This window comes from Rhipicephalus sanguineus, chromosome 4 (genome assembly GCF_013339695.2).
Source record: "Rhipicephalus sanguineus isolate Rsan-2018 chromosome 4, BIME_Rsan_1.4, whole genome shotgun sequence".
Taxonomy (NCBI): Eukaryota; Metazoa; Arthropoda; class Arachnida; order Ixodida; family Ixodidae; genus Rhipicephalus; species Rhipicephalus sanguineus.
The window spans coordinates 133,560,932-133,586,816 of record NC_051179.1 but is presented as its reverse complement, the minus strand read 5'-3'; the positions used below and the strand labels follow the sequence as shown (position 1 = coordinate 133,586,816).

The 25,885-nt window shown below is 47.2% G+C and overlaps 1 protein-coding gene across 2 annotated transcripts in view; it reads left to right on the top strand.

Annotated features, from left to right (window-relative positions):
• The window catches only part of LOC119388998 (uncharacterized), a 33,425-nt gene that overhangs the window by 4,100 nt on the left and 3,440 nt on the right, over positions 1-25,885 (top strand). The window contains exons 4-5 of one of the 2 annotated variants that reach the window (XM_037656301.2): positions 13,044-13,127; positions 15,752-15,876. In XM_037656301.2, coding sequence (XP_037512229.1) covers positions 13,044-13,127; positions 15,752-15,876 — 209 coding nt within the window. Of the gene's footprint in view, positions 1-13,043; positions 13,128-15,751; positions 15,877-25,885 lie in introns of those variants that run through there. The other variant, XM_049414908.1, reaches the window with a different exon arrangement.

The following is a 25,885-nucleotide window of genomic DNA, read 5'->3' as shown; positions in this document are numbered from 1 at the left end:
CTAGAGGGGGGGGGGGGAGCAAACCTCCCTCACTCCGTCGGCTGTATGTGTATATGTGTATATATATATATATATATATATAATATATATATATATATATATATATATATATATATATATACCGAGAGAGAGAGAGAGAGAAAGAACTTTTGTTGCACTCCATGTGATGCGATTTTTCCTATACAGAGAGAGGATTTTCTTAGCAGTATTTGAAAGCAGTATAGAAAATATGTGCCGTTTTTTTATTTCGAAAAGAGTCAAATTCATAAACTGAAACTTTGCTAAGTTTCACGGGTGCGTAAAACGCGCCTAAGTATCATTCACTTTGAAAACAAATGTAATCAAAATAGGGCAATTCCTTATTGTAACCCGAACAGAAAAAGGCGGTTTCGATTTTTAAAATTAGCCAAATCCTGCATCTGTCAAACAGACTCAGAACCATCATTACCTGCGCTGCATTCAGTGGCGTAGCTACTCGTTCGCGAAAAGCGGGGGGGGGGTCAAGAATCCTTCACTTCATATATACTGAGAGTCGCACTCAACTTGATTTGATGTGATTTTTCATATACAAAAACAGGATTTGATTAGCAGTGTTTCATGACATCATACAAGTACAGTTAGGTTTACGTAGCATACGCTGGAACAACAATACATACGCGTGTTATGCACGGCATACTGTTACAAGCAACACCTTTATTTGAATAGCAAATATATGACCACTCTCGAAGGGCTTGTGCCGTCGCCGTCATGTCCCTTATAAAGCAAAAATTGATAACATTCCCACTCGCATCGTATGTTCTACCGCGGGTAAAATCGCGCGAGCGAGGGCGATGAACGCGGATGAAGCAGAGATCAAACGAGCCAGCCCATCGTCGTCGCTCGGAGGGCGCATGCAATAGCATCACCCCGCTCGGGAGGCCTGCCGTCGAAGCAGACAGGAAACACCCCGCTCGTCTTGAATTTGCATTAAAAGACGCGAGGGGGGGGGGCTCTCGCTCGAGCAGAAACCTTGAACTCTGGTTCTAAGTGCGCGGTCGCGATCGCTGGCGCGCGTGCTATCTGGGCAGCCATCAGCGGACGGCTCGTATACCCCCTTCTACGTGCTGCGGTCTCAACGCGAAGAGACCCTGCGGAAAAATGAGCATCTCTCACTGGAGCGGCCATATTCTCTTTCCCCAGCATTTTGTCGAGTTACGCGAGATCGGATCCAAAAGAGTTAGCCACCAGCCTCACTTCGTATAACAATACAATTTGTTGCTTCGCATTCATTGCTTCGCCCCTGCGCTGAAACTGTGACTTTAGGTATGCATTAACCACACAACTTTATGCATGAATACAATTATGTTGATGGCGGGCTTTCCAGTAGCATAGATTCCTGCCATTCAATGCAATTTGAATAATAATAATATGTGGGGTTTAACGTCCCATGAATAAAATTTTGTTAAGGTCTAAAAGCTGCTCACTAATAATTGCGTTTTTAATGTAGGTAGGAATGACTGCACCTTTTCTTTTCCGTAATTAGTGCTACACTTTCCTTCACATATTCAGGATATATTATATTTTGCCTTCTTTGCTCCTAGTCGGTATAGCGTTTCTAACGCGTTGTTATTATTATGACTATTAAGATATTACTGTTATTGTTAACTTGTCAACCGCAAATTATCTTTAAAAAATAACTTCTGGTATTACAGGTGTGGTACATACTTTATACTCGTTGTATTTGTAGTATTGGCCACCCTGTATACGAAGTGTCTCTCGACAGGGAGGATACCAGAATCTTGGAGGAATGCCAACATCATCTTGATCCATAAGAAAGGAGACGTCAAGGACCTGAAAAATTACAGGCCCATCAGCTTACTGTCCGTTGTCTACAAGCTATTCACAAAAGTAATTGCTAACAGAATTAATAGGACATTAGAGTTTAATCAACCAAGGGACCAGGCAGGATTTCGTACAGGCTTCTCAACAATAGACCATATTCATACTATCAATCAGGTGATAGAGAAATGCGCGGAATACAACCAACCCCTATACATAGCCTTCATAGATTACGAGAAGGCATTTGATTCGGTGGAGACATCAGCAGTCATGCAAGCACTGCGGAATCAGGGCATCGACGAAGCCTATATAAACATAATGGAAGACATCTACAGCGCATCCACAGCCACTATAGTCCTCCATAAAGAAAGCGACAGAATCCCAATAAAGAAGGGCGTACGACAGGGAGACACGATCTCTCCAATGCTATTCACCGCGTGTTTACAGGAGGTTTTCAGGGCCCTAGATTGGGAAGAATTAGGGATAAGAGTTAATGGAGAGTATCTCAGTAACCTGCGATTCGCTGATGACATTGCATTGATGAGTAACGCGGGAGACGAATTACAGCTCATGATTACTGAACTGGATACGGAAAGTAGAAGAGTAGGTCTGAAAATTAATATGCATAAAACTAAAGTAATGTGGAACAATCTTGGCAGAGAACAGCGCTTTGCGATAGGTGGCGAGACGCTGGAAGTTGTAAAGGAGTACGTCTACTTAGGACAGGTAGTAACCGCGGAGCCGAACCATGAGAGTGAAATAACTAGGAAAATAAGGATGGGATGGGGCTCATTCGGCAAGCACTATCAAATCATGAATGGTAGTCTACCACTATCTCTCAAGAGGAAGGTATATAACAGCTGCATCTTACCGGTACTTACCTACGGAGCAGAAACCTGGAGACTTACAAAGAGGGTTCAACTTAAATTGAGGACGACGCAGCGAGCGATGGAAAGGAAAATGATAGGTGTAACCTTAAGAGACAGGAAGAGAGCAGAGTGGGTCAGGGAACAAACGGGGGTTAAGGATATCATAGTTGAAATTAAGAAGAAGAAATGGATATGGGCCGGCCACGTAGCACGTCGGCAGGATAACCGGTGGTCATTAAGGGTAACTGACTGGATTCCAAGAGATGGCAAACGCGTGAGGGGGAGACAAAAAATTAGGTGGGTAGATGAGATTAAGAAGTTTGCAGGTATAACGTGGCAGCAGAAAGCACAGGACCGAGTTGATTGGCGGAACATGGGAGAGGCCTTTGCCCTGCAGTGGGCGTAAACAGGCTGATGATGATGATGATTTGTAGTATTTCTATTTGCCACGTTGTTTGGAGGGCCCTCCGGCCCCTCCAAGTAGACACGCTTATGCAAACGGCGTAAGCGCGAAATTTCTTTGAAGAAATTTGGGTGCTTATAACGTTAAACCACTCCACATTGTTTCTTTCCGCATCGGTTGTCAACTATTTAAAATTGGTCGAAATTTTCTGGGTCACGCACACAGAACATGCTCGTAACGCGATGCAACAAATGAGGGACATTGATCCATCGCGTAATGAAGACGTATACAAACCTGCTCGTAACGCGATGCAACAAATGAGAGAAAATGATCCATCGCGTAAGGAAGACGTATACACGATTACGTAAAAAATTAAGGGGATACAATATTTTCAATGCGGCATAGTTCTGACCATTGGTTCTTCGCCATTCGTCAAAAAGTTTTGGTGCGTCATAAATTCACCTGCTTGTTACCCGACGTCACAAATCTGTGAAATCTTGCGGAGTTAAAATGACGTGTGCGCACTAAACAGCGCATTATTACGCTGAAAAATTCGTAAACTTGTTTGCATAACCGGTCAGTGTTTCATAATTGTTGGGGTTTTACGTCCCAAAACCATGATATGAGAGACGCCGTAGTGGAGGGCTCCGGAAACATCGACCACCTCAGTTTTTTTAACGTGCACCTGAATCTAAGGACAGGGGTCTTAGTATTTTCGCCTCCATTGAAAATGCGGCCGCTGCGGCCGGGATTCGATCCCACGACCTGCGTGTCAGCAGTCAAGCACCATAACCACTAGACAAGCGTGGCGGGTCCGGACAGTCTTTCATTGTGAACGTAATTCCAGGAGGCTGCCCGCCGATCACATGGGCAGCGGGTACTATTGCAGTTGGCGAGATAGATTCATATGAGTATAATAAATATTTGCAGTTGTAGTATAACGATGTTGAGCTGTTTGTGCGTGCATACAACTCTGTTAACTCATCCTTGCTGAGAGAGAGAGAGAAAAAGAGACAGCGCTGTGCGTGTGTGCTTCTTTGCAGTTTAAGTTCTATTTTGCGCTGGACAAGGCAGTTCAAGATGAACCAAGACCAACTATCCCGACTGTCACTTCAGACTCCTTAGCCCAGAAAATCGTGGTCCGGTAGATCAAGTTGAGGGGCAAGCTTGAAAGAATGGATCACAATGAGCTCGGGTCCACTGCCTTATTCGTCGCCTTGTTGCAAGCCGCGACGATCGCTGCAAGTTACCATATGACAAGCAAGGTGAAGCAAGTTAATCGGAGGCTAAAGCTGAATCCTTTTTTAGCTTTCTCAGTTCGGCCCAACTAAAACACCAAACACTTCTGCACATTATTTGACTCAAAGCAGCTCAAAGCTACTCCTTTTGGAATAAAGAAATACATTCCCTGAAACAGGAAGAATATTTGATCGGTCCATAAAATGTCTACTGGTTCCCTCCCATATTTGCATCGTCGATTAGGTATGTTTCAGGAAGGACAGAATAGAATAAAAGCATGACAGTGTGGTCTAACCTTATAGAGCCCCTGCTCAGCGGTAGCCTCCTCTGCAATGTTGTAGCGCAAGGCGCGAAAGTGTCGCATTAGCGGCCTGCACAGTGGGAGCCTATAGGGCTTGGTCGTGAGGCACGGAGGACAATGTTCACAGCAGGAAGCGTAGGGACAAATTTTATTATACCATTACCTGATTGCTGTGTTCGAGGAAAACTTCGCTCTGAGTTTTTGGTTTCCCAGTGCGTAGCCGCCAGTATACGTGTAACCACTGTTGAATGTGGTGGTGCTCCAACCCCCTAAGTTTTCTCAGTGAAGGGGCTAGCGCCCTCGTTGCCCCCTCCCCCCCCCCTTTTCCGGTAGATACGCCTATGTCTGGGGTTTGCGGTTCGGTGGTGACAGAACGCGCAGATCGCTGGTAATTCACGCTCCTGAGCGTTCAACTAAGTTAAAACGATATTAACGGGCACCTCGGAGCTTTATTCGTGTCTCATGGCGCGTCGGCGATCACGGGGCAACATTTCATACACGGTGATTTGCCACTGCTCTATGTCGGCTTTCTAATTAAAACGTGCAACGAGCGCTTTGACAAGCGTAAGAGGCGTCGCTTCGTGCCGGCTGTGGGCTACACGGGCATTTAGGCTTAACTTTACGACCGGTGTGTCGGTCGACGGCCGTTTCGCTGTGCGACTGGCATGACTCCTTTTTTGTTTTGTAAAAAATAAATGACAACCTCTCTACGTCCGGCGCTTCGCTTGCGTGAACACATTGCTTACAGTGCGCGGTGCCTGAAGCATGCAGTGTATGGTCGGCGGGCGCCTTACGCAGTGCTGGGCGGTATCGAAGATACATGTATCTTAGATACTATCTTAGATACTCTTTGGGTATCTTGTAACTGTATTGCGATACGTCTCGCAAGTCGAGTATCTGTATCTGTATCTCCGATACATTCACTAATGTATCATGTATCTTAAGGTACAAGATACTGCTATAGCAATTAACACCACCGTGAGAAACAATTATCGCTGGCTCAACTCCGCTTCCGAAGCTGGTACTGGCGCCACTAAGCCACCTGAATAAAACTAAGGGCGGAGCATAAATTTATCTTTCTGCCAGAGTCCTCTAGTGAGGACAGGTGATGAGGTCTGCGCGTCCCTATTGGTGAAAGAGTCAAGTGGCAGCGCTCGCGCAGTCTCGACACAAACACGCGCGCGAGCGTCTACACCCGGCCCACGTAGTTCTTGTTTTCTGGAATTTTTTTTTTTTCGTTTTACTTGTGTCAGTTCCATGACACTTTCTCTTAGCCACGGTCCTGCGCCGCGCACTCTAAGGAGCGCAGCGCAAAACCGCAGGAATTCTTATGCCGCTTTCGTGTCGTTATTGAAGATTCTGTTGCGTCGTGCTTCGTTACGAAATCTGAAGAATGCAAGAACGGAGTTGCTTCGCGTCTCGTGCCTTTCACACACCAGCGACTTGAAGGACTTCGTGGATGTATATTTGCCTTAGATACGATGACATTTGCTCATATGCAGATAATGTTCTAAGAATTATAGATACCGATGCTCGATCTATGAGAACAAGCCTTTACCTAGCAAAAGATATCTCGGTGTACCGTATCTTTTAAATGCGAATGCATTTCTTAGTCGGGCTATGTGAGGCATCCGGCATTGTCCGCGCGCCTCTCCGCTCTCACTCTCTCTCTCATAGCAACAGTTGCGGGCGCGCGCGCTTATCCTCGCCCCTGACCGGAGCAGGTGGTGCGGGCGGAGTAGCGGAGAGTGAGTGGAGAGGAGGAGCGCGCTCTGGCGTGTGAGGGCGCTCGCATCGCAGGAGCTCGGCGGAGGTCCCGCGTGTGTGGAGAGAGTGTAGGAGAGGTTAGGTGCAGTGCTTCGCCGCTCCTTCTCTCGCCGCTCGCTCTCTCTCCTCCCTGCGCCACCGCCTCAATGCAGTGCGTTTGAAACGCGTTTGTAGCGTTTGTGCTGCCTTGGCACAGCCTGAAAACAGCGCATTCTAAACGCGTTTGTGCTTCATTGAAGGCGGTGGCAAATCCCTGAGGTGATTACGAACGCACGTAGGAAGCCTTCGTTGAAAGAGGCGACCAAAAGGGAGGCACTTGAGTGCGTCGATGTGTCCAGCTTTACGCCATTAAAATTACTACGCCGTGTACTCTCGGCGCAAGAAATGCATTCGCATTTCCTCACGATTTCCTTCGGGGAGGCGGGGGCATTTTTAGGGGCGAAGCTCCTTATAGCGCTACCCGGTCGTCCCGTCGTAGTGTGTAACCAGTCTTAACGCTAGTACAAGATCTTGACCTCCAAGGTGGTGCCGGTGGGAGATTTCTCCTGCGCGTTGTTGAACAATAAAAAATTCGCAGCGTGCGCGTTAACTAAAAGCCGACTTCTTCTGTCTCTCATTCCCCATTAGCAGCCATTGGCATGTTCCAGTAGGAAACGTTAGTAGAAGTAGAAGTGTAAGTGTTAGCTAAAAGCCGACTTCTTCTCTCTCTCTTTCCCCATTAGCAGCCATTGTTTACCTCCAAGGTAGTGCCTGGTGAGATTTCTCCTGTGCGTGGTTAAACAATAAAAATTCACAGCGTACATGTAAAATTGAAGTGAGCTGCAAGTCGCCATGACTCTCATCGACCCTTTAGTATAAACCGGCCCGATCTCACGTCGCTGATGTACTGGGCGTGAAGCTGCGCGACGCCGCCGCCAAGATCCTGCCGTACGAGAGCTTCGCCCCACTCATCATCATTCACCCCGTGGATATGCTGTGGAATTTTTTTTCTTCCAGCTATCTCTTTTCACAGAGCTTTTGAAATCATAATTTGTTTGTTAGCACAAACGCTTTGTTATCTGCGCTTCTTTTGGATATGATACATTACCTAGGTCTCTTGTTCTTTCCGGTGTTGTCACTGCAATATCTCTTTTGTAAAGGGTGCCAAAAGAAGCTCTCTGTTTTGTTGCTACTTTTAAATGTCTGCGTTATATTTCCTACTGTTTATACATGTATACTTTACTTGAATTTACCGTTCTGCCAAGGAGATTTTGAAAACAAATATATCGTTATGTGGGCGTGCCTTGAGTATACAGTGATAATAATATTTGAGGTTTAACGTCCCCAAACCACGTCATGATTATGAGAGACGCCGTGGTGGAGGGCGTCGGAAATTTCGACCACCTGGGGTTTTTCAACGTGCACCTAAACCTTAATACACTGGCCTCAAGGATTGGATTTTCGCCTCCATCGAAAATTCGTCCGCCGCGGCCAGAATACGTTCCTATGACCTTCGGGTCAGTAGTCGAGCACCGTAACCACTAGGCCACCGCGGTGGGCTTTGAGTATACAGTACAAACCATTCTACTTTACGGCTTAATAAAATAGTGAAACTTAGTTTGCATTGTAATAATGGAAATTATTAGGAGCTATTTTATAGATGTTAGATGGGGGATTCGAGAAACATTTATACCAGATGCACCGTTTTTCTCATGAGCGTCCCAACTAGTTCTTTTTCAGGCAAATTGCATAGGCAATTAATTTTCTATTGCCTTACCTTAACAGCTAGGCTGACGATACTTCATCCTTAATTGGCATAGCTAATAGCGGCCCCGCCTTCATCGGATTTCTATACTTATTCACTGTGAATGTTTGATACAGAACCCCTTGTCTATTTTAATTATAATTTCTTTTTTCCCCCTTTTTCTGGCCTCCCTGATTTTTTTACCATTACTAGTCGCTAGATCATCGGAGCTGTAAGTGGCAATAGCGCGAATAACGGCGGTGTCCTGCGACGCTTTGTGCAACTGTACTGCCATGCGCTCTTATTTATTTATTTATTTTGCTGTGATTGGGTTTAAACCGCAAAAATACTGTTAGGACCACTAAGCGCACGCCGCACCGCAATGTTTCGGGAGCTTCGCAATTTTTTCCCAATTGTTCTGTTAAAATTACGCGCAGGACGCGAGTAGTCAAGTTTAATCGGGAGCTTGCGCGAGCTCCAGTGATAACGCTGGAAGGTTTGATCCCTGATGTATGAAAGACGACGCGTTCCACCGATGATCAGATTGCCGACTACCGACGAATGTGATCGCCGCTATCACCGTGCATTGTGCTTTGCTTGTACTTTCAGTTACTTAGTTTTCTTGGCGCAAAGTAGCTCAGTAAAGAGGTTCGTTTCTACAGTTTGACTGCCGCCTTCATATTCGACACTATACCACGTGACAACACAATGCGTCTGAGACGTTTCCTGGTTGCACATGTTCTTTCGTTGAAGGAAAATTGTTCAAAAATTGCACGTTAGTGAGTATATTGATAACGAACGCTTTACACTAGAAGATACGTAGAATATGAACAACCATTTCTGTTTAATGTCATCTACGTGTACACTACGCGTCATAAAAAAATGTCGCTACCAGCTTTGTTGCTTCTGTACACCTGTCTGGGGGTCCAGTATTGCGTAGCGGTGGCTTACGGACAAGGTAAATGTCCACGCCGGTATTTGCACCATCGTGACAAGGGTTCTTATTGAAGTTCTTGTGATTAGATGGCAACCCGCTAGCTGGTCGGCAAGCTGAGCAGCGACACTCATCAATTACAAAAAAAAAACAAGCATGGACCGCTGTCAGCGAAGTTTATAAAGAGGTGTCCTGTTAAGCAGCTTAAACAAACCCCAGTAAGTTATTTCGGAATTGAGCTAATGTACTTTGAGCAAGAAGGACAAAACTTTTAAGGTACTAACAGACATTTCATTAAAATGGAACAAGGTTGATCGCAGTTAAAAAATTTCAAGCAGATATTTTTGTGCATTGGCGTTTGGTGCCACATTATATGGATCTATAATAACAAATTTGCGAATGTATCGAAGTATCTTAAGATACAATTGGCAAGTATCGTATCGGACACAATTATTGTGGTAGTATCTTTCATCTGTATCTCGAATACTTTTTGCCTGAGTATCTTGTATCGTATCGCGATACAAATTCAAAGTACCTTTGCCCAGCCCTGGCCTTACACGACTCGCGTATGACGCTGGGGGAAATCTCAGTTCCGTGTATTATCGGGAGTTCTACATCAACGGCGATGGCCTTCCATATTAAAGAAAGGATAACAGGCCAACGCGGGCAGTGTTAATACTCTGCATGCGCGCATCAAAAGGCGTTATCGCCACCCTCCCCCCTCCCCGCTTTCGATCGTCTCCATGCTCAAGAAAAAGTTAGGGGTTCCACGGCACTCTGGAAAAGCCGTTGCGGTTGCCCATGGCCAGTACGTTTGAGAACCCCTGTTTTAGTGCTATGAATTAGAAACTAACAGGAAAAAGCTTTTTCCAGTACCAGTTAGCCACCACGATCCACTCCATTCTTAAACATTTTAGGCAGGGGATCTCTTTTTAGCTATGAATAATAGTTCGCATTTCTTAAAAAGATGTAGATAGTTTTCACGTTAAATTCTCATGGAATCCTTAGCGTGGCGTCGCAACAGAGGTTCATGCTGTGGTAGTTTCATTAAAAAAGGCAACTTCCTACCAGCCTTATGGCTCAAAGGCCAATGTTGAGGAGGCATTCGCGCTCTTGCCATACTCGTGTTTTGGCGTGACGATCGCTTGTCATAATTTCATACTATATGCCAGGGCTGGGCAGAGATACTCGGAAAAGTATTCCGGAATACAAATATCGAAATACATGGACCGGAAGCGTAAAATACAGATACTGAGATACATTTGTCTTTAGCGTAACGGGATATTTCGGAGATACTTTTGCAATATGACGAAAAAAGTATTCCGGAATACAGATACTGCAATACAGATACTAGAATACTTTTTTTATTTCAAAGATGCTCGTATTCCGCAAGGACATTTATAAGTGCACCATAATGGTGCAAATAAAGTTGCAGTGCATTGAACCTTTTAGCTTATTTGTTTTATACAGTATCCTCAGCGCCATTAAGACATCACAGAGGGGGGGGGGGCGGCTTACAACGTACATAATTAGTAATAATGACATAATTACACATATCAATCGCAATAAAAAAGTACAGTGTTTCACAGCAACACTAACAAGCATTGGGCACCGACATCGATATGCTTGGTGACAACTAAATCAGCTATGCTAGAAATAGCATAGTTTAAGCAAATCACTCGAATCACTAATGAACACCAGTGAATTGAGAGAAAGTATGCATTTACTTTGCACATAAGATGGGGTTTGCTGAGCAGGTTGCTGTGTGAGCTTCTGAAGCAGGCTGTCTTCTAGACAGTGTCGATTCGGCCTCAGCACAAGACTCGCGAAAGAAAAAAGTCTATCTAGTGCTGCAGACGGGCAGAAATTCGTGTTATAGTGAATAAATACCGCCTTCATAGCCAGCTGGCCTTAGAGCGCGGCGACATTTCTTCTAGGGTCATCAAGATACCGAAACACTTCCTCCCTAACGTGGGTTGTTCTGACCGCTCAGAAGCCCAAGTCGGCCCCCATCTTCGGAATCCTCAGCCCGGTCGGCGCCGGGTCAGACGACTCAGGATTCCGCTGCCCATATAGGCCGGTCATAATTACATACGCGTAATGGAGCCCAATATGTCGAAACTGCACAATCCAAAAATTGGCTTCCTAAAATCAGGCTCTTTGGGGGTGAGAGGGTGTAAGCCCTCCCAAGTCGCTCCTGCAAGCTCTCTAAACAGACATGGAATCAGGGACAGCTGCTCAGAGCGCCCCATCAGAAACTACAGCAAGCACTCGTCGCCTGGACCGAAGGGGTCACTTTTCAATAAAGGTGTCACCACCACCGACGCTACCAGCACCCATTTCAGGAAGTCGCAACAGGCGAAGTCGCCTCCGGCGGTGGCGGAGCCTGGTACCAGAAAAGACCGTTTCACGCTTGAGACCAACGAGGAATGCACCCTGACACACTGGAGAGGCGGCTGAAAGCGCGACAAAGATAGCCATCTTCTAGTCGTTTCCGCCGTGACTATGGGAACTGCTTTTAGAAGTGCCGCCGCTTTGAGAACTGAAAGCCCGCGAAGCATTGCAAAGTCTCTGTTCCAAGGCGGTATCCACGCGGGTGGTCACGAAGTAATGGTTTGCCACCCGAAAAAATCTAGATGAGCTACACTTGCCTTGAGAGACATCGACTTTCGTCGGCAGAGGCCGACAACACTGCCTCCGCGATTCTGCCGTCTGCGGCGTCGCGCGCTTTACCACATGGGCCATTCTGTGCTTGAGGGGAAACCATCGCTGCCCTTTCTGTCGGCGACCGGTGGCGCGCCTTTGCTTGTCTTGGCACAAAAACAAATGAACAAAAAAACGTCATACGCCCTTGGAAACACACGTCAACTCATTTCCGACAAAAAGAAAATGTAATGAGATACCCGTGTCCTGCATTGTATCGCGATACAAGCGATACATCGTAAAAGTATTTCACTACTGGGATACAAATACATTTTTCAAATGTATCTCGATACAGAAATACAGATACTCAAAGGTATCTCTGAAATACTATCGCGATACTCTTGTATCGCGATACTGCCCAGCCCTGCTATATGCCTTTTACACTTCCATATTACATTCTATCAGCCTAACACAATGGTAAGTTATAACACCATGTTATAAGTTATGGCGCTCTTCGGGAACACCTTGCCCTTGCGCCACTAAAAAATACATATCAGTATGTATAATCTGGCCGCTTTTCCGGAGGGGGGGGGGGCATCTCACGTTTGACCTTTCTAAACTCGTAGGTAGTTATTGAGGCATAAATAATCGGACCGACATGACGCAATGTATGATTTTTTTACACGCCTGTAATTTCATAGCTCAACGGAACACTGCGATCGTGTTTATGACATTTTTGTTACACTTTCGGGAAATGTGCATCACCATAATTAGTACTTCTACCTGTACCTATTTTAGCCTCAATACGAACCGTACCTGTACGGATCGCATTGAGGCTAAAACAAATTTCCATACCAGCCTTTCTGTGAATCATGTGCTTGTGACCATGAACACGAGGCAATTTTTAATGGTGTTTCTAGGATATGTGCGCTTGCGCTTATTGGCTAGTTAGATATATTGTTCAACCGCAGTTTTAAAAAAATGTTACCCGAGTAGCATGAACTATTTTGCGTCAAGGCCGCAACTAGAGTAGGATAAGTATATATACGTGCAAAATATATGACTGGAAATAATTTGTATTCATACTTGACGAGAGCGCTAGACTTAACAGGAGCGCCAGAATAATCACTTGTAAGAAGACACGCCACGTTCGTCACGTTCCATGTCATCTTTGCTCGTGCACAGATACTAATAAAGCGGAATTTCGCTTAAGCTTAGCAAAAGGCCAACGTGTACCTTTGCCCTCTGTGATATTTTGCTGTATTAGTGGTGAAGGAATTTTTCTTGTGGCCGTAGCTGCATTATTCATTTTTGACAGCTCTAGCTTTTCATCATTAGTTTTGCAGGCAACCTTGGAGACTTTGTTTTCACGGTAGCCTACAGGGACTGCGAGAAGTGCAAGATATTCAGACACAACTACATAAAGAATGGTGAGTATAAACGCGCACGCCGCAATGATTTTACAAATGTTTGCTCCATAACGTTTTCAGTATTGCACTTGATGTGTGCCTTGGGTTAGTCTTTCAAGTTGTGGTTGTACGGAGACTGTAGTTCCGTCGTCATGCGCACATCCACTTCAAGTAACGAAAACAATGTACTGTCGTTGATCACTTTGGCATAAATGGTAGCGATAATCAAAAAGTACACCATTTCCCGCTAAAGGGGACCATGAGGCGATGTGAAGCCGGAGCACTTGCACGATCGCGTTCCGTTGGCGTTCTTTGGGCATGCTACCGACCTCGCATGCTACCGACCTCGCGTCGTGGAACGCGAAGAGGAACGCTACGCGCGTTTTGTCTTCCCTTAACCTGGCCTTTAATTCTCACAGGGCGAGCGGGGAACGCAGTGGGCAGGCTTGCGAGAGGGGGGCAGCGTAGGAGAGGAGAGAGAGGGGGAGGGGACGCGCATGCGCTGGTGCTCATCGCGGCGTGGCGCAGGAGAGAATTTCGGCATGTATAGCCCGCGTTACAGAGGAAGAGTGCAAAGGGGGAGGGGAGATGGAAAGTGGAGAGGGGGATGGGAGAGGGGTAGGGGAGAGGGAATGTGGAGAGGGGGGAAAGGGGAGATGGGGAGGGGAGATGGAAAGTGGAGAGGCTGAGTGGAGAGGGTATGCGCATGCGCAGTTAGGGCGGTCACGCCGCACACCACCACCACCACCACCGGATTGAACTCCGCCATAAGATACTTCGCATCTAAAAGTAGGAAATGGCGTCAGATTTCGCAATAGAAACAGCAACCTAGGTAATAGTGGAAATATTGCTGCTATCACTTACCTATTTTTAGTAAATCTTCATTATTCGGAAGAACATGAATTCCTCATAAGGTGCAGACACGGACGAGGAAGAAACAACGGGATGAACGCTCATTGTGTCTATCTCGTCCGGTCTACTAACGCTGTGACACCTTTTGATGCATTTAGCCAACTAACCCCAAAAGCCACGTTGACAAACATTAATACATCTGAATAGTTACTTAATTACTCAACTGCTGAGAAGCGAAGATATGCCTGCTGCTCTCGTGCACCTGCGTGAAATGTATTTGATGAATACATTGGGAAGCTAAATAGTTTGGGAAATATTTTGGCAAGGTGAAATGGAAACATTTCATGCTTCACTATGATCATTGGGCTGCTAAAAAAAAGGCATCATTTTTCATGACGCTCGAACACCCATACACTGCTCAGGAAACTGGAGATAGGCGAAGCAATTGGAATATCTATAGTCGAAATGACCTATTCACCCTTTGGGACCTTTCGCGAGCTGAAAGCCTGTCCACATAGTGTTCATTGCTCCGGTCGTTTCTTTTCTGTTTATCTCTTACAATCCGTTGCCCCTTGTTGTGCAAGGAGTGGAGGTTATGTGGTATGAGACCCGCATGATCTGTTCGTTGGCGACTGGGGGGAACGAGGGGGGGGGGGGGGTGAAGGGGGGTTATGCGTCTGCAGTGACAATAGCGGTGTATCCACGATGGCTGAGTGTTAATGCGGCGGTTGCGATGAGTCGTAGTCATTCGAGTTGAACGACTCATAGGCGAATTCTGGTGGTCGATCTGGCACAGATGTGCCATATAAAACAAGCTCAGGAAGCGCAGAAATGAGGCTACGAAGGCGGAACAGTTAACATTATTCGCGAGCGTAAATCATTCTGTGAGCTTTTTGGCGTGGCGAGAGTCGCCTTAAGGCAGAAAAAAAATTGTCGCATGTTTTTCTTAAATTTCCCGCGAAAAAACACTTTTGTCATTTCAATTTGAGCACTTTATGAAATGAAATAACGTAACTGTCCAGACATCGACTTCCGGACCAAACGAAAAAATAAAAAGGCCTGGCGTACACATCTTCAACTCCCTGACGGGTGAACTCGTCAGCGCCAGCAGCCCCCTATAACAAAGCAGTACTACCGGTGTAACTTAGCATGTATGATGTCACGCTGCCAAGCCTTTGGGTGCGGGTTTGATATACCAGTCATGGAGGCCGCATTTCGATGAGGACGAAATGCAAAGAACACCAGTGGGCATAAATTTAGGTGCAGCTTAGACAGCCACAAATGGTCCAAATTTATCCGGCATCCCCTACTATGGCGTGCTGAAAATGAAAAATGCTTTTGCCATGCGAAACACCAGCGAATATTTACCGGTGAACAATTATAACAAAACTCCTAGATACGGATGAGGATCCCTGCAAATGCTTGTGCGAAATCGGTAAGCTACATTACCGTTCATGCGTTACTACATCGATGTACTTCTTTGTCGGCGCATTCGTGCATTAAGGAGTAAGAAAGTACCAGCGCGAACACATACCCATGAGAGAAACTAAGGCGTTACTAACTGATGCAATTTCGATTCTTGAAGATAACGCCGCTTCCAGAGAAACTGGTTGGCTAAAGCAGAAGGGGAAAGTTGAGTCTCCCGTGGCGCCGGAAATATTAAAAAACATGCTCTTTCGAAATAATTTACCGGATGGTACCGGTGACTTCTGTAGCTGGGTGACGACACAGTGACAGCGTGTGTGTTGTGACTTATATCTTCCGAATTTAAGTTGCTTATCTCAATTCTGCAGGCGCGGGATGCAGCTATTGGCTCACCGACGAGGCCCTTAATGACAAGAACACGTGCTGCGAGTTTGTGTACGCCCTACTCTGCGGCCCCGACAAGTACAAGATTTATGACGACAGCTGCAAATGAGCCTATTGCGCCGGAGCGGGTGGGAAGCAGGATTCTTACCTTGCCGAAGAAAAATGCGCACTTTTCATTGCACGCACTTGAGATAAATAAATCAGTAACGAACACCGACATCTAATTGCCTTTACAGTTACACACATAAATAAGCCTCCCAATGTTCGCCTTCAATGTTGTGGGAATACACAAGATGCCGTGTCATGCAAGCAGCAACAATGTTCACTGCCGTACAGGACGGCAAACATTGGCAGCACATGCCACGACGAGCATTATGAAATATTCCGATGAGCCCATCGCACCACAACTATCGACAAATTGCAGTAGCATTAACGCTGTCCACGCATACTCTAAGGAGCGGAATATACCTTTATTTACACCTCCCAGCAGGGAAAGAAGAATTACGATGTTAGTCGCGTGCAGAAATCATAATAGCTGCTTTTATAGTTATTCTCTTCTAAATAGACATCGACGGATAGTCTAGCATTGTGTTTATCCTTAATGCCATTGCCATTGAAAAGAATAGGACATAACGGATTAAACAGGGCGCTCGAAGCCACGCCCTCGGTGTAATGTCTATGTTTTATAACGTAGCGCCGCCCTCTCTGTATGCTGCCTCCATGTGTGCTTCTTTCCCTTCTGCAGTAAATCTATCAGCCCGTGTAAGCACCAACACACACCATTGGTGCAGAGCCAACGTTCTCTTTCCCCGGCCATCATCTTAATTCTGTAGTGTTTAGTGCTAATACTAAAGAGGGATGAATGTCGTATGAATATCACTGTTGTACAGGCTCCTCTACGATTATGACACTAAAATGATCGCGCTTTTGCAACTGCTTCTTTTTTTTTACAAAAATTCTACCACGCTTGTGTTGGGTACTGTAGTCTTCATACGACGGGCAGGGCTTCAATAATGTTACTTTGTCAATGTATAATCCTACAAGATGCAGAAATCTTGCCATGCTTTCTTTCGTCTGCAGCTTTAACATTCACGTAGTCCTGCGTAATAGCGACGGTAAGAACAATGATGATTTTCGCATAATTGCCTGAGCGTCGTTTTCGCAAAAAATAATTATATTCATGACTTGAAAAGTCTATGTACGCAAATGAATAATTTCGCACTCCACCCAGCCCTGTTATGAGCATAAATCTCATCCATTAACTATCATGCAAGATTAGCGCGAACTCGTTCTAATGGCGGTGTGTTTGTATTCTCCAAACCGCCTCGAGAATAATTCTTTTTGATTTAGACAGCACAGTAAATTATGACTATGTCGGAAGCATGATAGCCAGTAATGTTTTAATTCTCATAATATTTTACAACTTGGAAAACTGTTATTATGAATGTGTGGAGTGAGGTGGGGGCATTGCGAGAACAAATGAGCAGTGCTTATGTGATAGTGTGAGTCTTAAGACAAGAGTAAGTGCTTAAAATAAAAGTTAGGACTGGCACTTGTTTTTTAAGCAGCGAAGCTCTTTAGCAATTTGTTCCTTGTTCACCCCGCACCAGAAAAGCTATCATCATCATAAAAGGGTATGCGCCAAAGAAATTGGGTTAATCCCACTACTCACCACTGGTCCACTGAAAATGAAGAAGAAAACTATCATCATCAAATGGGTATGTGCCGCTGTGCGGCCTATCAGAAAACTATCATCACCTTAAACGGGTATGTGCCACAGAAATTGGGCCCACTAGACACAACCTCCATTAAAATGGAAGAAGGCAACAGTGAGCCCAACAAATTGCTGAAAAGCGACGACGGCGAGTCGAAGACACCGAGTACGTACAAGGAGATAATACTAGGGAACAGGAATGGCAACGGCGGCTGCGATAAGACCCCGAAGCGATGGAAGGCCTACGCCAACTACGAAGTGCCCGTAGATCTACGAGAGGTGCGAACGCTCGGTTTCGGTGCGATATTCTGTCTAGAGTTTGGACATCCGTGTCGTGTCTGTGACTGCGTGTTGTTTAACTCGAACATCTCTGCGCTGAGAACAAACGTAGAAGCGATCTCGCTAAAGCCTAGCTACGACCTAGAAGCAACCTAGAAACAACCTGCATCAGCTAGATAACACCTAGAAACAATCTAGAAGCAACCAGATTAGACTTCAGAATCGTCCAGTTTCGTTGTTTCAAGCCTTGTGCGACTTAGTGCAAGCTTCGCCCGATTTTTTTCTAGCCTTACTTTGTTCTACAGGACCCCCCTAAATTTAGTGGCTCGGTCCGCCATTGGACGCAACTGTCGTACCTTGTCAGCTCACGAGTCACGAGCACGGTTGCAGGTATACATACCACCGTGCGATCGGCAGGATTTCGGCAGGCGCGGTGCGGCGACTGCCAAAGTGTTTCTCGTGGTCACCGCGAGATGGCGTCATAATGGGTCACAAAAGGCGGATTCTCCTCCACATTGCGTAAACTCCAAGCATGGTCATCCTGCCTATTGAAGGTCCCGTCAATGTTAAAAAAGAAAAAAAAAATGAAGTCATTGCGGACTAGTCAAATAAAAAAAATATTCCATGAAATTACGACGCGCTTATCGCACCTACCTAGACCCAGCTATACAAACCTGGTGCACCAGGAGGCAGCGCCACCTAGGCCCCTAGAACAAACAGGGGCTACTTCCAGCAGCACTGGGATAAAGCCCCTTGATCTAGGAAAGTAACGACACTCTCCTCCGCGCGCGCGTTTCCTCCTCGATTCTCCTCGCCCGCCGCCGGCGCGCGCTGCGCACGGCGCCATTTTACGCCGGGGCTCCTGCGGACGCGCCGCAGAATTCAATGGAGGCGCGTGATTTGGAACCATTTGCGCGCCCCAGTGGGGTAATAATGATAATAATAATATCTGGGGTTTTACGTCCCAAAACCACGATATGATTATGAGAGACGCCGTAGTGGAGGGCTCCGGAAATTTCGACCATCTGGTGTTCTTTAACGTGCACCAAAATCTAAGTACACGGGCCTCCACCATTTCGCCTCCATCGAAATGCGACCGCCGGGGCCGGGATCGAACCCGCGACCTTCGGGTCAGCAGCCGAGCACCGTAACCGCTTTACCACCGCGGCGGACCGCCCCAGTGGGGTAGAAAACGTTTAAAAAATGGTGATAACAAGACCGAGAACACTGAAACGAACGTTCATTAAAAGATTGGTTTGTTCCGAAAGCCGTGTAAATGGGGCATGGTAATTTAAAAAGAGTTTTATGGTGCGTTCTATCATGCAGACGTTTTTTCTGCCGCATGATAACCTGTTTTACATCTGCATCAAATATATAGTTTAGCCTGCGTCATGTCCGCATGTGTCTGAATTTTTTGTCGCTTTCCTGTGCGCTCATGTGCAACACAGGTGCTTAAAGCGTCGCATCTTGTAATGACTTCGTGGATAATACATTGTCAATCCATGTGTTATCTTGACGTGAAAGTAGGTTTGTGCGGGTGTCTCCTAACTAACCAAGACGCTTGCGCAGTGTCGGTACGATCAAGTGGTGCCAGCAGTAACGCATCTACCACATTAACAGAAACGCCGTAGAAAGATTTTTCAGAATAGTATTTTGACGTTCGTTTCAAAGAAACTTGCACTCGGCTTACCTGTGAGAGGAGACATTCCGTACCTTGAGGATAACCCCCGAATGCAGAGATGTTACTTGGCTCGTGCCTTCAACTTGACTTGAGCAAGTCGGCCCGAAGCAAGCAGCGGACTTCAAAACGCCCAAGTCGGCCTTCGCGTTTCATAGACGTTAGGCTCTCTTGCTTGGTCAAGTCAAGAACGAGCTTCAATGCAGAAACACGTTGCTCGCCTGGTACCGAGGTTAATAATGAAGTTGTTGGCGTAAGGCACAAGTTACAGCAAGAAAAGTTCGTATATTTGAAAAGAACTATCCCATCAAAGTGCTACAGGCATATTTTTGTCATTTTACTGTTAACGAGCGGCACGTGGTTCCCGCCGCCGCAGCGATGCGCAGTGTTGCTTGTGTAAAGCGTCCGTTGCCCGCTGGTTTCAGTGGCCGCCCAAGCGCGGCGCGTTACTCCAAGCTTGCTTGTTTTGGCCTGCGCGCAGTGATTCCACTCCTGCGCCAACTGCGCCAAAGTGCGCCAAATTGTATTTACTGTGCCATCCTGATAATATCGACGAAATTTGCGCCAAACTGCGCCAAAGTCTCGGGTTTGGGGGCGTATATCACCGACAATCGCACCGCCGGCGCGTCAGAACATGCGCAGCTCGATCATGGGGCTGCCAATAAAGTCGCAATCATGGACCAAGAATTATTCCGCTGAATAAATAGCGCTCGCGCGTGCGTTCCGAGTAAGCCACGATGCCATGCACGGTGCCGACGCAGCTTCTGTTCTGCAAGTCGGTTCGACAGCAAAATGCGCTCTCCGCAGAGGCTCATAACGTCTAGGCCTATCGGTAGCGAGAAAGTGCGACGGCGATTCATCGGCGGACGTCGTCTGTTTCAGAAACGCTGCTGATAGCTCGTTTCAAGCGTCGCACGGCACGTAAGGAAAGCAATGTTCAGTAATAACTACATGAGTGCCGCTAAAATGTCTGTCACTTCTGTTTCCGGACATCGCGGAATGAAATCTGGGATCGCTCGCAGTAGATATATGGGACAATATCGAATTCTCCTTGCTTCGCGTTTATGGAAGAGCACGCGAACGGTGGAGACGCGTTGACACTTTTCCTCAGATATACTTTATTCATGGATCTTCATCCAGAACAGGTTTTTCGTAATTTCTTCCGCCAGCACATCCCAGTTTGTAATCACTCTGCGGTAAATACCCCCTAAAAGGCCCTGCCCCTTCGAGCTCACGTGCTAGGGTTCCAATTCAAATTTTTTGCTTGCTTTTTTAAAAATGTCATCTCATTAGTAAAATCATATCTCCTGGTCGGAGCAGCCGCAAATGCGCAGCTGTCAGTAGCGGGCCCGTCGCTGACGGCCCACAGTGAAGCGGCTACGCCATGTTACACGTCCACCCCTCGCTTTCGGGGGTCAATAGCTAATGGTTAAAAAAACTCAGTTTCGCTTAAGAGCGAAGCAATGAATGCGATACCAAAAAACTGTATTGTGAAACGAAGTAAGACTAGCAGCTAACCCTTTTGGATCCGATCTCGCGTAACTCAACAAAACGCTGGTTTAAGGGAATATGGCCCCTCCAGGAACCGAAGCGTTTTCTTGCTCTGAGTTCTCTAAACGCGAAATAAGCGTTGAGAGCACAGCAAGCTTACGAGCCGTCTCCTGATGCCTCGAGATAGCGCGCGCGCAAGCGACTGCGCCCTTCGAAAGATGCGGTCCCCTCCTCCCTTCCTCTCCCCTGGGGTCCCCTCATGCTCCTTACGAAAGACGGGCGGGGCGTTTCCTTTCTGTTTGATGAGCAATCGACGGCAGGCCCGCACGCGGGATGATGTTATCTCACGCGCTGTCCGTGCGGCGGAGACAGACGGCCGGCTAGCTTAGTCTCCGCTTCAGCAGCGTTCGTCGCCAGCGCTCGCGAGCTTTTACCCGCGACTAGAAAGCACGTGGTGATGTTATTAATTTGGATTTTATACGGAAAATTACGGCAACGACGACGGCAAAAATCCGCTGAGAGTGTCCATATAATTGCTATCGCAAGGGTCAATGTACGGGGCAGATTTTGCGCCCCCCTCCCTCTTAGGTGATTAGGGGGGGGCGCCCCCCCCTGCCCCCCTGTGCGCACGCCTATGCTCCTGAGATGATTTTTTCCATGAGATTTGCAATGAATCGAAATATTTCTAGCCTTCATAAGAGCCCCATAATAATACTCAGGTGCTTGAATGTTAATGCAATATGCTTCTGTATTGCACTCCAGGATGTATAATTCGCTGCTCCAAAGTGCTCCCAGATGCAAAATTATCTGCTCCAATGTGCTCCAAGATGAAAATTTTGCTGCTCCAAAGTGCTCCAAAACAGAAATTTTGCTGCTCCAAAAATTGCTCCAAATCAGAAGACCTCGGTAGCATCACTGCCTGCGCGCTAATAGAATTTCCCATAAAGATGCGAAACGAGGCATGGTTTGCGTTGTGTCCTTTCGTCGTTTTTTTTTTCTTATTGAACGCGGAGTGTATATGCGCTGCCCTGGCTCGCAAGTTTTAAGCGAGGTATCGCGAATTTTCAAGGTACTAGCCTTGCTATTCGCCTATGGATATGCTTGTAGGGAGCTAGGTCGCAGTTTTATATGAATAAATAAAAAATGCAACAAGTTCTGGAAACAATGTGTACAAAGCCCTTGTTCAGGCCCATGTGGGTGCGGCCACCCCCCAAAAAAAAAGCTATAGAACTGGAAATGCTAATTATTTGTCTACTTTCGTTGAACATCTGATTCTTGGTAAACAAGACAAGAAGCGGGGGTCGGGATCATGGGCCGCGGCGGCATTTTGCCTCGCGGGGTGCAGCAATGCCGCGCTGCATGTTGGTGAGGGGAGGGGGGGGGGGGACGCACATGGTCAGGATATGTTATCTGCTGGAAGCTTTGTCGCGAACAACGAAAAAGACACAGACCTGCCATGCGCGTCCTGCGAAGTGAACGAAGAGCTCATCCACGTATTTGTACGAGAGCACCTGTTTGTAATACAAAGCTACGAGGAAGTCCCAAGAAAAGCTTCGCCTTGTCACCAAAAAATTGTGCTGGTCCGTGGATTAAACCCGCACTAGGGCAAGCTCTTTTTTTCTGAGAAGAGCTTAAGGAATCTTTCGTATCGTTGTGCTGCAAACTGATGCCTGTCAAGTTTCTCAATCCCACACAGCTGCACCGAACGAGACAAAAACGACGTAAAATGTGTACTATGAAAAACATTTTTCGGCTCATGCTACGTCCCCCACGTCACTTTTCGAAGCGAAGTCTTCGAATCAAGGAGAAAGAACCATTCGCTGAGATGTCGCAACAAGGCACGTTGTGGTCCTAAGAGACACCTCAGCGCTAGGCGGCCCCGCGCTTCACCGAGGACGAAAAAAGTGTGCTCATCGATCTTGTGAGGCAGTTCAGACACATTATCGAATGGGAAAAAAACTGATAATGCGTCAGTGGCGAAAAAAAAAATGAAACGTGGAAGGAAATAGCCTAGCGCTACAACGCCAACCACGGGATTACCAGGCGCCACCACCTGCAGCTCAAGAAATGCTGGAATAACCTCAATCAGAAATGGAAAGAGGAAGCTGCAAGAGAAAAGCGAGAGCGCCACAAAACTGGTAAGAACATTTTTTTTGCATGACTGGTTCACTTGAGCTATTATTCTTGTGACCTTCCACATGTTTTGTATTCGGGAGATGAGTGATTCGTGAGCGTAAATACACCGGGGCTATTAATGCGCACGTGTGTGCAGTCGACACTTCCTGTAACGCCAGGGAATTCGGCCACTTCATAAAAGTCCCGCATAACTTTAGGAAATCTCGCCGGCTGCGGGAAGCGCATGCACCAGCATCGAGTACAAGTGCTTTGCGATGAGTAGGGTCACTTTTCCGACTGCGTGGCACACTGTCGACTGCGGAATGCGGACGAGATCCCCGGTGACTGTCTGGAATGTGCCAGCGCCGTAAAACCTGAGCGCCATCAGTAGATGCAACATGGGAGGCACAGGCTGTCCTCGATTGTCCCCGCTTTCTTGGAGCGGCTACATAGCCAGAAGCTGCGCACGGCGTTCTTGGTGAACCTGTAGCGAGCGTGGAATTGTTCCTCGTCGTACAACTCCATCGCATTTCCTCGGTCACGTAAGGCGGGTCGCGGAATCTTCGGCAGGCAATGTACCTTCGAAAATGCTACGTCCATAGCGTGGAGAGCAAATTCAAAAGCGGACAACCTCCGCGCGACGTCCATTCGAGAGGCGGCCATGTTGGAATAACGCATCAGAGAGAGAGAAGTAACTTTATTGGCACCCGTCAAATAGATGACGGGGTAGAGGCGTCAGCCTAAACCCACACTCATCCTCCCTAACCGTCGACCGGGATCCCTTGGGACGTGGCGGCGGTTATAGGGCGAGACCGATGACTTGCCGTTGAGCATTTTCCTCTTCGTTGAGTAGCAAGGACTCCCAGGACTCTCTGCATCTGTCTGGCTCATCAAAGTTAGGACAGCTCCAAACCATGTGGACTAAGTCCGCTCTACCATAGCAGTGCCTACACCGAGGGCTATACACCGAGGTATGCCCTTGCTCAACAATTGCGGGTTTGGAAATACCCCTGTTTGTAGCTTTCTCCACATAACTTCCTCGCTTTTTGAAAGGTTCTTATGCGCTCTCGGGTAAGTCTTACGCCCCAGCTTATAATGGTTAAGGATTTCGTTATAAGTGCTCAGTTCGTCAGCGGTCTGTAGGGGTTCCTCGCTTGGGGATGTTGTCGAGACAGCGCTGGAATCCCGGAAAGTGAGACCTCGGGCCAGCGCGTGCGCCTTCTCGTTCCCTTGCAAACCCTGATGAGCCGGTGTCCAGATTAGTGAAACCTGCTCCGCCGGGGGCTGTCCGACGGCTAATATGTGTACAGCTGTGGCAGAGATCCTGCCCGCATCAAAATTTCTGATTGCAGGTTGTGAATCACTAACAATAACTCTCACATTCTTTTGAGTCAAAGCCAGCGCAATGGCGACTTCTTCCGCCTTTGTTGCTCCTAAATGTCTGACGCTGCAGCACGAGGCAGGGCCTCCGTTTTCGCGTGTAATTACGGCTGCGTATACTTTGCCTTGCTTGTATTCGGCCGCGTCCGTGTAAATCACATCTTGCCTGCCTTTCATTCAGGCTTTTCTGCAACGCCTCAGCTCTGTCCATTCGCCTGCTCTCGTGATGCACCGGGTGCATATTCCTGGGCAACGGGAGTATTGTTAGCCTGTCCCTGACTCGCGGTGGGACTTTACCTGTCTGCTTGGAACACGCCTGGGGCTCAAACCCCAGCCGCTCCAGGATCCGTCTACCAGTCTGAGTGCGCAGCAGTCTCTGATATTGCGATACTGTCGCCGCTTCAATGAGCTCGCCTAAGGTGTTGGACACCCATAAACTTAGGATTTTGTTCGTTGGTGTGTTTGGGGGAAGTCCGAGAGCCGTCTTGACTCCCTTCCTAATAATGATTTCGACCTTGTCTTTCTCTGCTCTGGTGAATTTCAGGTAGGGGGCTACATATACAATCCTGCTAATTACGAAAGATTGCACTAGCCTTAGGAGGTTCGCTTCCTTCATACCCGCACGTTTGTTTGCTATTCGCTTGAGCGAACAGAAAAAACGCCGAGACCATCCAGAGACTGGAAGCGAGTACCAACCAATAACGCATCAAGACTGTTTCAAGCTAGCCCCGCAGCAGACTTGAAACTCGTCCTGACTTCGACCGAGCCAAGTCGCCCGCAAGTCGTCCGCAAGTTCGAGAACGATTTATGGCGAGCGGCAAAGCTGTCTTGAGTCAAGTACAAGTCAAGTACGAGACAAGTAACATCTCTGCATTCGGGGGTAAGGGCAACGGCGAAGGAGACCAATCGTCGGAGCGGAAAAAGCGGCGGAGAACGGGAGGCCGCGAAAGGGGTGAGGAGGGAGAGAGGAGGACGCGCGCGCGGCGGCGAGTACAGTGAATGGCGGTACTTTCGCAAGATCAAGGGGCTTTACCCTCCGATCACTCCTAGCGCCCCCTCGTGCTGGCAGCCAGTGCTGTCCCATCGCTTTCAAAGACTGCGGTTATAATGGCCTCGCAGGGCCTCCAGCTAACTCGACCATCAAGACTTGAGGCACATGCCGCAGCGCCGAACACTCGGTCCTCCAGCGCTTCTAGAGGAGGAATGGAGGTCAACATCGAAACCTCTGTGTGACAACGAAAGACCACTGTTCTCTCAAGCATGAAAGGAGTGATTATCTCCTAGTTAAGGTTCCTACAAAAGATAAATGACAAAATGGCTACCGTTCGATTGCCCGCAGCCGAAGTTTTACGTATATGTCACCTATGATACGAATTTACCGTAAGATAATGTGGAAGCGCCCACCCCACTTGTACTAAAAAATTGGAGCAATGTAGGTATGGGGAACTTGTCGGGGTAAAA